The sequence below is a fragment of the Leishmania major genome, chromosome 36, assembly GCF_000002725.2.
Source record: "Leishmania major strain Friedlin complete genome, chromosome 36".
Lineage (NCBI taxonomy): Eukaryota > Euglenozoa > Kinetoplastea > Trypanosomatida > Trypanosomatidae > Leishmania > Leishmania major.
This window is the reverse complement of record NC_007287.2, coordinates 1742501-1757358: the sequence shown is the minus strand read 5'-3', so window position 1 is coordinate 1757358 and position 14858 is coordinate 1742501. Positions and strand designations below refer to the sequence as shown.

Sequence of the window (14858 nt, the reverse complement as noted above, 5' to 3'; positions counted from 1 at the left end):
CGCTGGCGTACCCGTGTGCCTCGGTCTCTCTGTACACTTTCACGTTATTCTCTTCTAGTCGCGTTCTCTGCTGTGCGCGAAGCAGGAAGAGACGCAGATGCGCGGCTTGCCAAACAAATCGATCGCAGCACGCCTTTGTCTCCGACGTCCCTTTCCTCTGTTTTTTTTTTCCGCTGTCCCCACCCCGTTTTCCTTTGCCTTGTCTGGGCATACAAGAACAGCCAGACAGCAGCACAGAGAGAGAGAGAGAGTTGGAGAACACGCAGGGGTGCGCACCGTGTGCAAGAGAGAGTCACAGTCGCATGCCCCACGCGCACACCGCACGAACAAGACGAGCCGAGGAAAGACAAAGAGCCCATGCAAAACGTGGTAGTCTCATGGGAAGACGATGAGGCGACACAGGGGTGGAGATGAAGAGAAGCAAAAACGCTTGCAGGAGAAGTGGAAAAGAGAGAGAGAGAAAGAGCAGAAAAAGATGCGAGAGAAGAGGCGGTGAAGAGCAGTAAGGTTTAAAAAAAGTGGGCAAAGACCAGCCATTGGCACCCGTCGAGACGCAGAGCAGCAGAGGCGTTCAGCACACGCTCACGCACTCATCGCCCGGACATGACCAACCGGCGGCGGACGACCGACACTGGCGAGTGGTGCAAAATACGTCGCAGCGACATCGTCACCACTCCAAGACCGCGTCCCTTCCTCCCGTCCTCACCCCTCCAGACTCCTCTCCAGCTCTCCGAGCGAGCAAAGCAAGTGGCGTTACCTCGAAGAGGTCGACTGTCGAAGCCCCCTCCTCGCCTGCCATCTTCCTGAGATGCCTGCGTCTGCGGGGGGGGGGAGGGGGGCAGCACGTCGACTGCACCCCACTGACATAGCTTTTTCCCAACGACTATGAACGCCGGCTAACATGCAGTTGATGCTGCTTCAGGTGCGATTGGTGAAACTCTTCGCAAAAACTGAAGTGACGTGAATCAGCATCGCTCCCACGTCCCTACCCCTCCCCCTCCCCTCTCTTTTCGCTTCGTTACCCGATCGCTGCTCTCAACGCACACACTGCGACACCACCCACAGCCACAAGCAGTAACAGGCAAAAAGCGAAGAAAAAAAAAAGAAAACACTGCCCTCTTCAGCATTTTTCCGCACAGCTTCTTGCGTTGTCTACATCGTTGAAAAAGGGAAGGCGAAGAAGTTCGACACCGAGCCCATCCATGCAGTAGATTCGCCTTCCCGCCAATATAGACTTCTCCACAGTCCGTTAAACACCTCTTTCCTCCTGCATCCTCGTTTGTTTGATGGGTGAGTGTGTCCCTGTTCACGACTGGATACGCATTTGCGTGCGGCTAGTGTACCGCCCACGCGTGCTGCAACGTTACAACCATAGACAGGAGAAGAGAGGTGCGCTGCTCTGCACCAATTAACTATGACAGCCTCCAAGGTGCCCTCCTTTCTGGGCTGTCTTCCCGCCGCCCTTCTGTCTGCGCCGCACGCTTCGCTGACTTTTTGTGATGGTCTGCCTGCCTTTTTTCCACCGCGTGTTCTGCCGAAGGTTTCTAAGGCGCAGAAGATGGGGTTGGGCATGAAAAAAAAATCGGCCTTGAAACAAATATGCGTCCCCATCTCCGTCCCCACCACACACACACACACATAGTCCTCGCGGTGTGGAGACAACAACTCATGCACGGCTCCGTTAATCTGAAGGCGAAAGGCCTTTGGTCACCCGGGATGAGACGAGGAAAGACGGATAGCAGCTAATAGCAGCCAGAATCAAGAACAAAAAACAAGCTGTCGCACCATCGACAAAATCACATGCAAAGTCGCAGAGTCGCGACATGTAAAGTCAAAAACAAAGGTTGAAGGAAGAACCTCGACCATACTTCGTAGCACCATCGGAGTCGGGACACACTTTCCTCAACCGCACCGAAATCGCCCAAGGCATGAGTAAGGCCAGCAAAAGTCCGTGCATCAAACAAGAATGAAAAGATTGAGACGGAAGAAAATGTTAAGAAAAAAAAGATTCAGCGCTTCGATCGAGGACCTAAGTCAACAGAATATACGCACATACAACCACAGCTCCACCACCGCTGCCGCACCACGGCGACATCCAGGTCGTCTGGGTCGCGCCCGCCCAGCCCCGGCCCTCGAATCAGGCCACGCGCCTAGCCAGCTCTCCCTGTCCTCCCTCCAAGACCCTGCACACCCCTGCCTGCGGCCCATCCTTCCCGCCCCGGCGCCTCACGCCGCGCCATCCCATGCCACGCTGTGGCGCCACTCCACATGGGAGTCTGGAGGACTCGCTCCATTGATTCGGGGTGCTCTCGCCATGCTGCCGGCACCCGGGCCTCGCCAGCCCACCCGCCCGGGACGTCGGAGGTGCCGTGCGCTTCGCAGACAAGCGCGGTGGAGCTGATCGGCATGGATCTCGTGGTGCCTTTCGCGTCGATCACTTCTGCGCTACCCACCTCTGGCATCTTTGTTTCTGTATGATTCACCATGCCGGCAACGGTTGGCAGCGCGTGCGCACATTGTTGGCGTTTCTGCATCCCGGGGCCTGCTACGCACCCGCGTTGTTGTCTGTGGAAACGGATTCGTTGCCTTTCCCCTAGGTTTATGTCGATACCACAGGTGCGGGTATCTGGACGGCTTGCCCGCATGCGCCGCAACAGCTGGGACGCTGCTGCCGTGAGTGTGTGGTGGCAGGAGCGCTCCGCCCTCTGCTGAATCCGCACGCCTCTGACAGGCGTGGGTGTGTATCAAGCGGAAGGGGCGCGCACAGAGATGAGTAGGTTAAAAGAGAAGCTGAAACAAAAAAGACGCTTCAGTTGCGTCCTTGAAACATCTGTCTCGAACCAGCATGCCTTCAGCCCCTTGGTTGATAGGTGTCATCCCCTCGCTTTGCAAGTTGGTCCGTCGACCGTGGCAACAAACCGTATCACAAGGAAGAGGTTTAGGGAGCGTTGGCCACTGCGTCGGGGAGATAGTGCTGCGACAACGGAAAAAGGGCGAAAAGGATGTGGCAGAGGGGAGGGGGGGGCGGGGTGTCCGTGCTCGGCAGCAGTGTCGCGCCACACACACATAAAAGGAGTGGTGTTGAGGAAAAAAAGGACGCGCACGCAGAACGATCGACAAAGAGCAACAACAGAGAAAGAAAGCACATAAACACACACACACAAAAAAAAAAGAACGCTTATGATGGCAATGTTCCGTTTTTCTTTTCTGATTAGGGGTGTCATTGTTTCTTCAGCGTTTTCGGGTGTCCCGATCCACAGCTCGCATTGATGGGTCGACTCGCCCTCTCTCTCTCATACATCCGGCGGCTTTCTACACCCGAGGCGAATCAAAGAGTTGAGTCCCAGTGAAAGCCGCGTCGAATACGGTGGGAGGGAAGGGAGAGGAAGGAGGGAGGGGGGGGGGCACATATACATAACAAGGCGCGCCCTCTTCGCAGCAGAGAATTCATTCAGAGGACAAAATGATACTGCAAAAAAAAAAAACGATGCTGAGCGACGCTTCTCAAGGCCCCAGCTCCTCCCCGACGCACAGTGCTCGCAATGGGGGACGGATACATACAGACATATACGCATATATATATATATATATATATATATATATATATATATATGACCAGAGGAGAGGGCATAGAATGCTATCAATCGAAATATGATGAGCGTCGAGAAAAGAGAAGGAAGCGAGTGCGCAGCCGTACAGCGAACAAAACACACGGACACCGCAACGATCACACGACCGAGAGTTTCAAACAGCCAAACAAAAAGAGAGATTTAAATGGTGATGGGCAAGGTGATGCAGGGGCGCACAGAACCAATGAGACCAACAACAACGGCACCCACACGAAAAAAATGCAATAAGAAAACATGTAGGAGCAACTGAAGGTCAAGCAGGAGAACGACGGGCCGCTAATGAAAAGTGGCCGCAGCGAGCAGGCAGACAAATCGCGTCGAAGCAGATGTGCCGACCAACACACAAGCTCGGGTACCCGTCTGTGTGGGCATCGTCTCAAAAGAGAAACCCACGGAAGGGAAGAGACGAAAACAAAATGGCTTTGGGCGGCGCGGACAACTCCATGGCGACGGCAATGGAAGGATCAGAAGAGACACGGAAGCATCTATCGCACGCTCGCCTGGACCGAACAACACCAAGACCCGCATACGTCTTGGACGGCGGCCAGCCTCGTCGACGTGCAGACCCACACAGAGGGAGTTCTTGTTCGTGCACCTAGCAACGTGCATTCAGACACGCACGCACGTCGCCCACTCCTCCTACTATGTGCGCCGCATGACGCTGAAAAGGGAAGTACCGAGGGGGAACGAGACGAGCCACCACAGCACACAACAGGCGCAGCAAACCCTGCTGCACACATGCGCGTCAGCTTCGGTCACGTAAAAAAGATCGAGACGGCCACGACGCAGCCGCAAGGCACGATAGACAGCATAGGCGCACGGTGCACCTGAGAGGGCTATCGTGCGGTAGATTAAGCGCATCACGAGAGAGACTCACAAAGGAGACAGGCGAGAGAGAGCAACGCCGAGAGCAGATCAATCCGACAACAGCGCCGAGAGCCGCATGGCGTACTCCAACTGCTCATCATCGGACATCATAGAGAGCGGCTTTTTCAGCGGAATGATGTCCTCGGGCCGCACGGGGGTCTGGCTGCGCAGCTTGGACCGGAGAATCTGATAGTAGCTTACACGACTCTCATTCTCCGCTGTTCGCGGGAAGTTTCTCAGGCCCTTGGAAAGCGGTTCGAGCATCATTGCTCTGCACACCTCGTTGCACACGTGAGCGTCCACCCACTTGTCGATACCCTCCTGCCCCATGTTGCCCATGCCGAGCCCCTTGCCGTCCTCCGTGTGAATTTGCGGGTCGGTAAGGAAGTCATTGACGCCTTGCAAATCGCACACGAGCATCGAGCCACCACTTTCCACCAGGGTGAAGTGCGAGAACGCCTCTACCGCCATGAGTACGCGGTGCCGCTTCTTTTCCTCCTCCAAACTCCGCCGCTTCTCAAAGCCATCGTACACGTTACCAAAGTTGTTTGTGTACTTGGTGAAGTTCCCTGTTAGGCGCGGCTCCATTGTGAAGAGGATGTCGGCAGAGTCGGTTGTGCGGTATGAGAAGAAGCCCAATCGTTTGTGCTGGTACGCCGCCGGCGCCTCTCTCAGCTTGATGCGCACCGTCTCGCACTGCAGGAACGAGACGACATGCCGCTGAAAGCCCGCCGGCACTTGTACCCGGTTGAACTTCTCTGCGAGAATGCCGCAGATGCACTGCGCCTCGCCTTCGTTGAAGTAGTCGCTCTCCACCACCCTTGAAATATCATGGCGAAACATCTTCGCCACCATTTGCGATCTGAACCCCGTCTCGTCCAACTCCTCCAACGCAAAGCACACCCGCATCGTCCCCTGGCTCAAACCGCGATTTGGGTGTAGCACGCGAATCATCGCATCCGCCTCCTTCCATGCGCACGTCTTTACATCGTAAACGTACTTTTGCGCCGGCACCAGCACATCCGGCTCATCCGTGGACAAGTGCTCCGGGATTTCGTGCGTGTGCGTTGGTGGGGTCCACTTCTTGGGAAAAGACCGTGGCGCTGGCGCGGGACGTGGCTGCGGCGCTGCAGCCGGCTTCGTCTTCACGACCACCATGGAAGTCGCAGGCGGCGGTCCTGCGTCGCTGGCGTCACCTTCCGGCGACACCCCATCTTCTCGAGAGGCTCTGCGTGCTGCTTCAGCAGGTTGTGGAGGTGATGTGGGCAGCGACAGCGATGTCGAATCAAAAAATTTAGCAGACGGTAAACGTTTCGGATCTGCCCCTCGAGGCGGAAGACCAGAGCTACCCTGATACTTCAGCTTTAAAAGCTGTGCAGACGGCGTAGGCGCGGTGAAGTTCTCGCACAGAGCCGTGGAGTCAAGCGAGGTGCTCTCCGAGGTGCCACTTTTCTTTACTGGAGGCTTCTTCAGAATGTATCGAGACGGCTTTGTGCTCTCTGCCCCATTCGCCTGTGCCGGCGGTGCGGGCAGTGGCGCTGCACTCCACGGCTGCTTGCGCGCCGGTGCTGCAGCAGCTCCGGCGCTGTTGCTCCACTGCCGGTCCTCGCCCAGCGCTGGCCCGGATGGCGATGTAGCCAACAACGACAGCAAAGACGCCGATTTCCAGATGAAGGACGATGCAACCCTTCCGTGCCCGTCGTGGCCACTGCGCTGCTGTCGGATGCCCGGCGAAGACGACGCGACCACCAGCGGGTCTGGAAACGGACTTCTCTGGCCCGAGTCATGCAGTGTGCTGGCGAGGGAGTGCGCTGCCGACGAGATTGCAGCGCTACCATTGTTGTCTGCAGCGGCACTCGAAGATGCACTGCGTGTGGTACTCGATGCGTGCCTCAGGTTGCCACGAGGGGTGCTGGCCTTGCTACAAAGCGGCTCCGGGCTGCCCTCGGTGCTGCGGGTGCACTTCAACGCAGTGTCCTGTGCGCATCGCATGCCCCGTGGCGTGTCAGAGTGCTTTCTTGCCCGTAGAGCAGCATGGGTGTCGCCGTTCATCTCAACCAAGACAAAAAACGTCGAATCAGAAAGCTAAGTAAGAGGTAGCACGCACTCGACAACGCCTCGATGCAGGAGATGCTCAAGTGTACGTGCCGTCGCAGAAAAGACGGGAAAGGGCGCGCTCCAGCACGCGCACACAAGCAAAAACAGAGGAGGCTCCTTCTGAAAAGGGAGCGTCCGCTGGCACAATGACCCACTTCGATACAAGCTGTGGGACATACACTGTTGTGAGCAGGAGGACGGGCGAGGCTGGGAATCTAAGCAGCGAGGCGCGAAGCACGAAATCCGTCGAAGATGTCAGGTACAACGAAACGACAGCACACACACACACACACAGAAAACCAGAGAGAGGCCAAGAGAAAGAAAGATGATCGATGGCAGTGGTGGTGGTGCTGGTGGGTGTTGTGTGATGAAGAAGAGGGTGAGCGAAGAGGCAATACTCGACAAAGAAAAAGCGTTACCAGTAGAAAAAAGACTTCCCTCTCCTCCCAAGCACACAACATACACGCACGTGCGCGCGGTAACGAACAAAAGGGCAACGCAAACAACACCCAATAAAATCGCTGAGGCGGCAGAAGAGAAAGAGCTCGGAGAAGATGAAGAGACGATGAGCAGACGATATACACGCGCAACAGAACGGCGCAGCGACAAACAAAAGAAAAAAGGCAGGGTAGGAACGACGGAAGGCAAACGCGGGAACAACGGCGATGAAGAACAACACCAAAGAAGACACGAATGAGGCCTCTTACGATCAGCCAAAGTAAGAACGACGTGGCAGCGCAGCGCTGGGGTATGAAAAGGGTCGAAAAAGCAAACCCGAGGACCTCCGTTCGTGAGCGATGAAACCCACTCAACTGTTTCGTCCTGCTATCTATTGTCTCCAGAGGGGTGTCTGGACGTCTAGTTCATACAACTTCCGGTGAGATGGTTCGCTGCCTTACATCAACTGGCTTCGCATGTGCTGGTGATCACAAGAGTCACGTAGGTGACCAGAGTTGCACGTCTTTCTCCGCTGTACCGATGGAGGAGGGGGGAGTTCGAAACGAAAGCAATGGTCGGCGGCGACGCGCGAGGAAGAAAGTGCAGAAGAACAGAATTGCCGCAGCGACGTCTCCGTCAATGCGTATCTGCAATGATGTGGAGTTGCCGCCGTCTTCCCGCCACCGAGAAGACGCGCGCCTCCGTGCAAATCCTATATATATATATATATATATATATATATATAGGCAGTGAAGGAACGGAACACTAATTTGCTTACGCGGCGCACTAAAGAGCCGTGTTATTGCTCGAAGCGCGAGAGCGAGAGCGAGAGATGCCAAGAGAAAAGGTGGAAAGTATGAAAAAAAAAATGGAAAAGAAGCAGAAGAAGGCAAAGCTGCAATGAGTAACCATGAAAAAAACGGCGCAAGTGAGAACAACCGAGGAAAAAGGCAAACAAAAAAAAAAGCAGACAACCAAAACAACTACGTGTTTTGGCGCACAGGGAGAGAGAGAGAGAGAGGGAGAGGGAGAGGCAGAAGGGGAAGGCGATGAATACGCGTAGAGGATGAAGGGAAGGGGCTTGATGGGAAACGGTGCCGCCACACGCGCTGCTCTCATGACAATGTGTCTCGTCTTGGTTGCCTTTCCTGTTCGCGAGGTTGAAAGCTGCAGTACGTCGCTCGGCTCTTTCCTTCAATTTTCTTTTTTGTTTGTCCGCTGGCTTTCCGCTATTCGTTGCCCGTTGCGTTTGGCTGGGCAGGCGTGTATGTGTATATCAACGCAGCCGAGCTCCTTTCGTTCGGGGTCGTTGGTTTTCGACTGTATCCCGAACCAGAACCATCACGCTGCAGAGAGAGCAAGACGCACACAAGAAGCACACGCTTGTGTGCGTGGCAGATAATGAACAGGGACGCAAAAAAAAAACAGAGTAAGGAAAGAGGCAGCGAGAATTCACACTGTTGAGCAACATGGTGGGGACTACACTGGCGCCGTACATGCGTAGTGACGTGTTCATACCACATCAAGGCATGCCCTCCTCTGTGGTTCGTGTGCACGGCTTGCAGGTTCGGGGAGGAAATGGAGAAGCGCAAACGATTGCCAGCCTGCAGCGGAGAAACCAGGGGATTCCGCCGTCATCATTGCACCGATGCCGGTGAGCGGTTGCATGGCGCTTGCGGAGAGTGCCAAAGAAACAAAACGCTCCACGGGAACTCTTTGCGCGCGAACGCCTTCCGCATGGTCACGTCCATATATATCGCCCCGAGCCCTCTTGTCAGTAAAGTCGTTCACCTCAGCCGTTCGCCCTCTCGAAGGCGGTCACACAAATCATGTGAAGAGACAATGACTTCATGCAAACCTCGACACGCAAAGCTACCACAGCCCCGGCACACTCAGCGAACATCGCAAATCATCGCGCACAAAAGGGGGGGTGCAGTCCATTCACCACAGCAGAAAAGGCTACAGCGGGGCGGAAAGAGGACGGGCCTGACACCTTGATCGCCTTAACACTTTCCAGCGAGAGAGGTGAACAGCGGCAGCCGAAAGACACTCCTCATGTCTGTCGCTCCCTCCCTGTACGCCTCGTTCTCATCTCCGTGAAAAGACAGCACGGCTGCTGCTAGAATCAACCCGTTTACCGGTCATGGCATCGCAGCGCCAGCAACGGCCGCCGTTTTTTTTTTGTTCTTATTAAACGAAGCACAGCTCACTTCCGCAGCTGGTCATGGATGTTCCAGAAGAGCCTTCCGCTCTGAATGGTCGCCCTGAACTTGGTCGCGAGGAGGATGGTGCCGCTGAGGCGCCGGTGCAGCGAATACACCGGCGACGGTGGTGGGCGCAGGCGAAGCTTCACCATAGTTGGCACATTTGCCTGAATGAGGGACGGCAAGTTCTGCGCAGCAAAGTCGAAGGGGTGCGCTCGATCCTGGAACGGCTTCCCCAGCAGTAGCACACTGGCGCAGTGCGCGTCGAGCATCTCCTGCACCTCCTGGCCCGTGAGGAAGCCCAGCGTGATGCTCTTCGCGATGATCGACTCGCGGTCCCCAGTGGCGGCTGCCGTGACGACATCGAGGTAATCATCCAAGAACTCTCTCGAGTATTCGCGAGACGCGCCAAAGTCCAGCAGATACACTCGCTTGTCCTTTGCATTGTACAGAAAGTTGGAGAAGTTCGGATCCGTCTGCATGAACCGCCACACAAACAACTCTTTGAGTGTCAACGCCATGAAGCTCTCGGCAATGTAGTCGCGCAGCTCCTGCGGAACACCAGGCCGCTTGCCGAGCTGGTCGATTGTGACTCCGCGCACATACTCGCTGACGAGTACCTGATCAGTGGTGATGGCTTGGTAAACTTGGGGGACGTAGAAGAGACTTGAGAGAGCGGGGTCAGCGGCGACCAGGTCGCGATACCTCATCTGCTTCGATGCCTCAAGGGTGTACCGGCATTCGGCGCTAAGCTCCTTGCGCAGCTCTTGCAGAATCTTGTCCACAAACATACCTGGCGGCAGCACACCCAAAGACATGAGCATCTTCAGGTTCGCCACATCCGAGTCGATACTTTGCGCCACACCTGGGTACTGCACCTTGACCGCGACCTCTACGGGGGGCTCTGTCGGGTCAGTTCCCGCTGCTCCAGGCCTCAAGGTTGCACGATGCACTTGGCCAATGCTCGCCGCTGCTATGGGGGTATCGTCAAAGGTGTCGAACAAATCGGTGCGCCACTTTGCGTTGCCGAACTCAGTGGCAAGCGTGTGGTGAAGCTGAGCGGGCGGCATCGCAAACGCCTGATCGCGCACCCGTTCAAAGAGGGCCGCGACGTGAGGTGGAATCGTGCTCTCGTCCTGGATACTCAGCATCTGACCTAGCTTCAGCACGGCACCCCGCATGCGACACAGAGTGTCGACAATGTGCTGATGGCCGCGCTCGGAGAGCAGCCCGCTCGCTGGAATGCTGCCGGTCATCTTCTCCCAGCCAAGTTGCATGAAGAGCGAGGCAAAGCCTGCCGCGCGACCAACCCGCGAGGAGGGCACGTGCTTGTACCGCATATCCTTCGGTGTCGTTGGCTGCGACAGATCCTCTGCCACATCCACCGGCAGCGTCAGGGAAGAAGACGCGTAACGCTGCGCAACTCCACGGCCTACAGCTCCATCGGCCGAGTCTGCTGTCCATGAAGTAGCGGACGTGGCACCAGAGGCTACACCAGCCTCCACCCCACGAGTGCTCGCGAGCATTGCCGAGGCGATGCGCTGCAGCCCGCGAGCGATGTTGCACAGTGGGGCATCGCGACATGGCTGAGATGCACGCATCATTACATAGCAGCCAGCACTCGAAAGAAGAAACCGCAAAAAAAAAAAGAAGCAGCAGCCGGGGTGGCGACGCAGCAGCAGAGCGTGCTCGAGCGTTTCCTGCTTTTGTGCGGACTCTCTGTTGCACTGAGTGAGTGTCAGACCTCGCGCTGCTTCGCGAGGCAACGGCCAAGTTCGCCTCTTAGACTATTTGCAGGCTGAGGTAGTCTTGAGAATGCTCAACGATGTGACCCCGCCACGTCAAATTTGCGTGGCATGCACACACGGAGGGAGAGAGAGAGAGAGGGGAGACGCAATGCAGCGAGGCGAACAAAGACGCACGAAAGGGGTTGTTTGAGTGACGATGGGCCTCTCACACTGTCCCGCTCCACAAATCCGGCATTACCTCGCTGATGCACACATATAGATGCTTACCTATATGAGCATATATGAACGTTGTGCCTACACTGCGGACTAGGAAATGCTTGCGCTTCCTGCGGCAGCACCCACAGCACCTCCGGCACCCGTACAGAGAGAGAGAGAGCTGCATTCTCTTCGGACGCCTACGTAGGCTTCGCCTTTAAGGAATTGATAGATATGGGCAAGGCCGGGGGCATGCTCATCGCGTGGAGAAACCTCGAGAGGCGAACATACACGCCACATTCTCCATCGCGTGAAAAAGACGACCCTCTCCTTTCGCGCAAGATGTGCGCGGCGTCCCTTTTTCAGCACCAAACACTCATTGCGCTCTACCCTCGCTTGTACATATATATATATATACTGTTGTTCCCTTCGACCACACCACACCTGGGGTAGAGGCGAGAGAAGCCCCCTTCACCCCCCCCCCTTCCAGACACACACACAAAAAAAAAGAAGAAAAGAGAGACAGGACGAGGGACGGGGGGGGGAGCACCACGGCCAGGCACCAGAAAAGTCACCAACGTGCCATCGGCGACAGGCGCAGGTGTAGATGAAGACGTCGCTGCAGTACACGCGATCGTAGAGGTGTGCCATCCGTGTGCTCATCAACTGTCAACACCACTACACGCGGCTCCTCTCCCCGTAGCAGAACACGCGCAAGGGCAGGGAGGGAGAGAGCGTCCTCGAAGACCGGCTCATACCACGTGCAATGGCCCGCCATCTTCTTTCCGAGCTGCCCGCAAAACTCCGACACAACACGAGCCGCGCTACAGCTTCGAGTGCTTCCCGTAGTTCTGTTCTTGAATACGCTTGTTCATCTTCAGGAACCACTCGGCAATGCCCACCTTCGACGGTCCCTGGACCGAGTCGACGACAGAGCTCACGTACTTGAGGAACTGGAGCTGCACACTACCGGAGCCGCGCAGATGCTCCACCTCCATTGCCTCGATCGAGGCGCATACACGCTGCAAGACTGGCGTGCTCGTGCATTGCAACAGGTTGCACAGTCCAGAGAAGTAGGCCACGAAAAGGTCCTGTGCCACCTTCACGTATCCAGGCGTGTTGTTCCACAGCAGACAAAGGCAGTCAAACAAGGCAGAGACGACAAGAAGAACGGCACTCGTCGGTGTCAGCTTACGCAGCGCAGCTCGCTGCGCCGGAGACAGGCTGGCCATGTACGCCGCCGCGGCATTCATCGAGCCTGGCATCGTCGCCTCCCCCTCCCTACCAGCGTCCTCCTCGAAGAGCCGCGCCAGCGCCGTCGAGTCGCACCGCTCGATGCCGTGGCAGGCGACCCGCACCATGCGCGCGAAATGCTGAATGACGCTCACCGGCAGCGGTGAGTAGGTAGACCTCTGGCCGACCCTGCCACCAGTGCTGAAGAGCTCGACACTCGGGACGTAGAGGGCGATGTAAGTCGGGACAAACAGCGGGCTGACATACTTCTCTGCACGGAAGGCGGCAATGAGGAAGTCGTGACCGGCAATCGACAGCGTGACGCTGTGCCGGTTTGTGATGGCCGGTACCGCGATGTCGACCCAGTGTTGCAGCATGAGCTCGTCCGTGACCGCGTTGGCGGCGCTCGCTGTCGCCATGGAGCGCAGATAGGCCTCGAACAAGGCGAGCTGGAGCTGGTCTGTGTGCCCCGTCGTCGTGCTCATGGGGACCAGAGTGCGGCAGAGAAGCTGATTCACTGTCGCCGCCTTCATCTCTTGCGGCAGAAGCGCCAAGGTATTCTGCATCAAGGCCAGCATACGACGAGCCGCCTTGCGCTGCGCCTCTGTTTCTGAAGGTAACAGCGGGTAATAGGCGCGCAGAGCGAACAGCTGCGCGATGACTGGCAGCATGTCGGTAGGCCGGATGTGGTGATAAAACTCCGCCGTGCGCAACGCAGCGAAGAGGAGGTGCACCGTCGCGAGCGTCACGGCCCGGAAGCCGTACGGGAAGTTCTTCGCCCGCGCCCGCGCTGCCTCCGGCGTGTGCTGCAGCACGTCCTCGTTACCGGCGAACAGAAGCGACACATCACGGCGCACGAGGTGGAAGAGCGCCGTGGTAGGCGTGGGAGGTAGTGGCAGGGAAGGCATCGCTGCTGTGGTGCTCACCTCTGCAGTCCTCGGGGATGGAATCGGTGGGAGAGGAGGTCCCGCCGTCTTTGCTGGCCCAGCCTTGGCACGTGCGTGCGGCGCTGGGGACACCACCACCGGGTCTGTTGCCGCTGCTGCACTGTTTTCCCTCGCGGTCACCCCTCCTGCCAGCTCCAGCTCGTCTTCGCGCGTGTTGTGGATGGCGCTCCGCACGCACAGGTCCACCAGCGTCTCGGTACGCAGAGCAGCGGTGGCGAACAGCTGATTCACCTCGTCTGCTACTGCCGCACTCGCGCACAAAGGAATTTGGAAAATGTGTTTTGCTAGCGACTCGTACAGAGCCAAGGTGGACGGCGTGGACAGCATCGCGTGCGAGAGGGCCGGGTCGGTCGGCGCTGGAACCGTGTAGCAGAAAGCCATCAGCATGCGCAGAAAGGAGGGAGTGAGCACCTCCGGCTCGGCTGACAGGTTCGTCTGCTCAGCGCGCCGCAGCAACTCTGCGTCCTTCGTCAGGTCTGCCTCTGGCATCCCCTGCAGCGCTGCAAGGACGAGGAGCTCGTAGTAGGACAGGAGTCGCGGCGGCGCGTCGGTTCTGCTCTTGCGCGATGGCGATCCCGCATTGTCGGCGCTTCCCTGCTCCGGCCAGGCGCGCTGCACTTGCGCTGACACAGCCTTACGCATCGACTTCACGATCGCAAGCTCACCAGCGTTATCACGGCCGCTTGTGGTGAGGCACCGTTGAAGAGCGTGCTGAATACGGCTGAACACGAACAGCTGGCCAAACGCACTACTGCCTTGCCGGTCTTCTGCTGCTTGCGTGTCGCTCGCACCGATATCCTGCACGCTGAAGTACAACAAGCGGAAAGCGCGCCACTGATACGGCGGACGCAACGCGAGTCGTTGAAGGAGCAACTTTGCGGCGACCTCCTCGACGTTGTCGAACTCGCAGCTGCGCTGGAACAGCGAAAACAGCACCGTCTGAACCGACATGCTGTAACTCTCGGTAATAAGGCTGCCCAGTGCACTCGCCTCCCAGGCGCCCACGTCGTGGAAGTAGCGAAGAATAGGCCCCGCGTCGCTGCCAGGGCGGGCAGCCAGCGATGACAAGAGAAGCAAGACAGAGCTGAGGGCGCTCTCGGTGGTGCGGAAGAGGTGATGTCCAACGTTCGTGTAAGTTGCTGTCACGTTCAGCGCGCCTGCACCACTGAGGGCCCCGGTCGAGCGCTCTCCAGCCTCACACAAGAAAAGATGGTTCAGACGGCCCGCCAGTCGGGCCGCCACGTCAATATCCACCTGTGCAATGCGGCGTGTGTCTCGCACCTCTGCGCGGGCGTCGGCGCTCTCATACGCGCGCAGCAGCGTCGCTACCCGGAAAACCTGCACCAGGTGCGGAAACATGGCCGAGTACACCTTCGACACATTCGTGTACACAAATGTGTGTGCCGGTGCCGGTGCCGTGGTCGACGAGGACGGCGTGCCACCGACGTTACCACCCCGCGCGCTCTCTGCAGCAGCCGCGCCGTTGCCCTCGATCGCGCA

At 57.4% G+C, this 14858-nt stretch overlaps 3 protein-coding genes across 3 annotated transcripts in view; all 3 read right to left on the bottom strand.

The window, feature by feature from the left end:
* Positions 1-4544: 4544 nt before the first annotated feature.
* Positions 4545-5654, bottom strand: LMJF_36_4540 (elongation factor-2 kinase-like protein; the record flags this gene model as incomplete). The annotated part of the gene is made up of 1 exon (XM_001686986.1): positions 4545-5654. One exon carries the CDS (start codon positions 5652-5654, stop codon positions 4545-4547), a length of 1110 nt encoding a protein of 369 aa, XP_001687038.1.
* Positions 5655-9237: 3583 nt separating this feature from the next.
* On the bottom strand, positions 9238-10839 carry LMJF_36_4530 (putative ABC1 protein; the record flags this gene model as incomplete). Its single annotated transcript, XM_001686985.1, has 1 exon — positions 9238-10839. The coding sequence occupies one exon, from the start codon at positions 10837-10839 to the stop codon at positions 9238-9240; it is 1602 nt and encodes a 533-aa protein (XP_001687037.1).
* Positions 10840-12002: 1163 nt separating this feature from the next.
* The window catches only part of LMJF_36_4520 (conserved hypothetical protein), a gene marked incomplete at both ends in the record, with an annotated part of 3165 nt that continues 309 nt past the window's right edge, over positions 12003-14858 (bottom strand). Inside the window, one exon of the mRNA XM_001686984.1 lies at positions 12003-14858. This exon is cut by the window's right edge and continues 309 nt beyond it. Coding sequence (XP_001687036.1) covers positions 12003-14858 — 2856 coding nt within the window.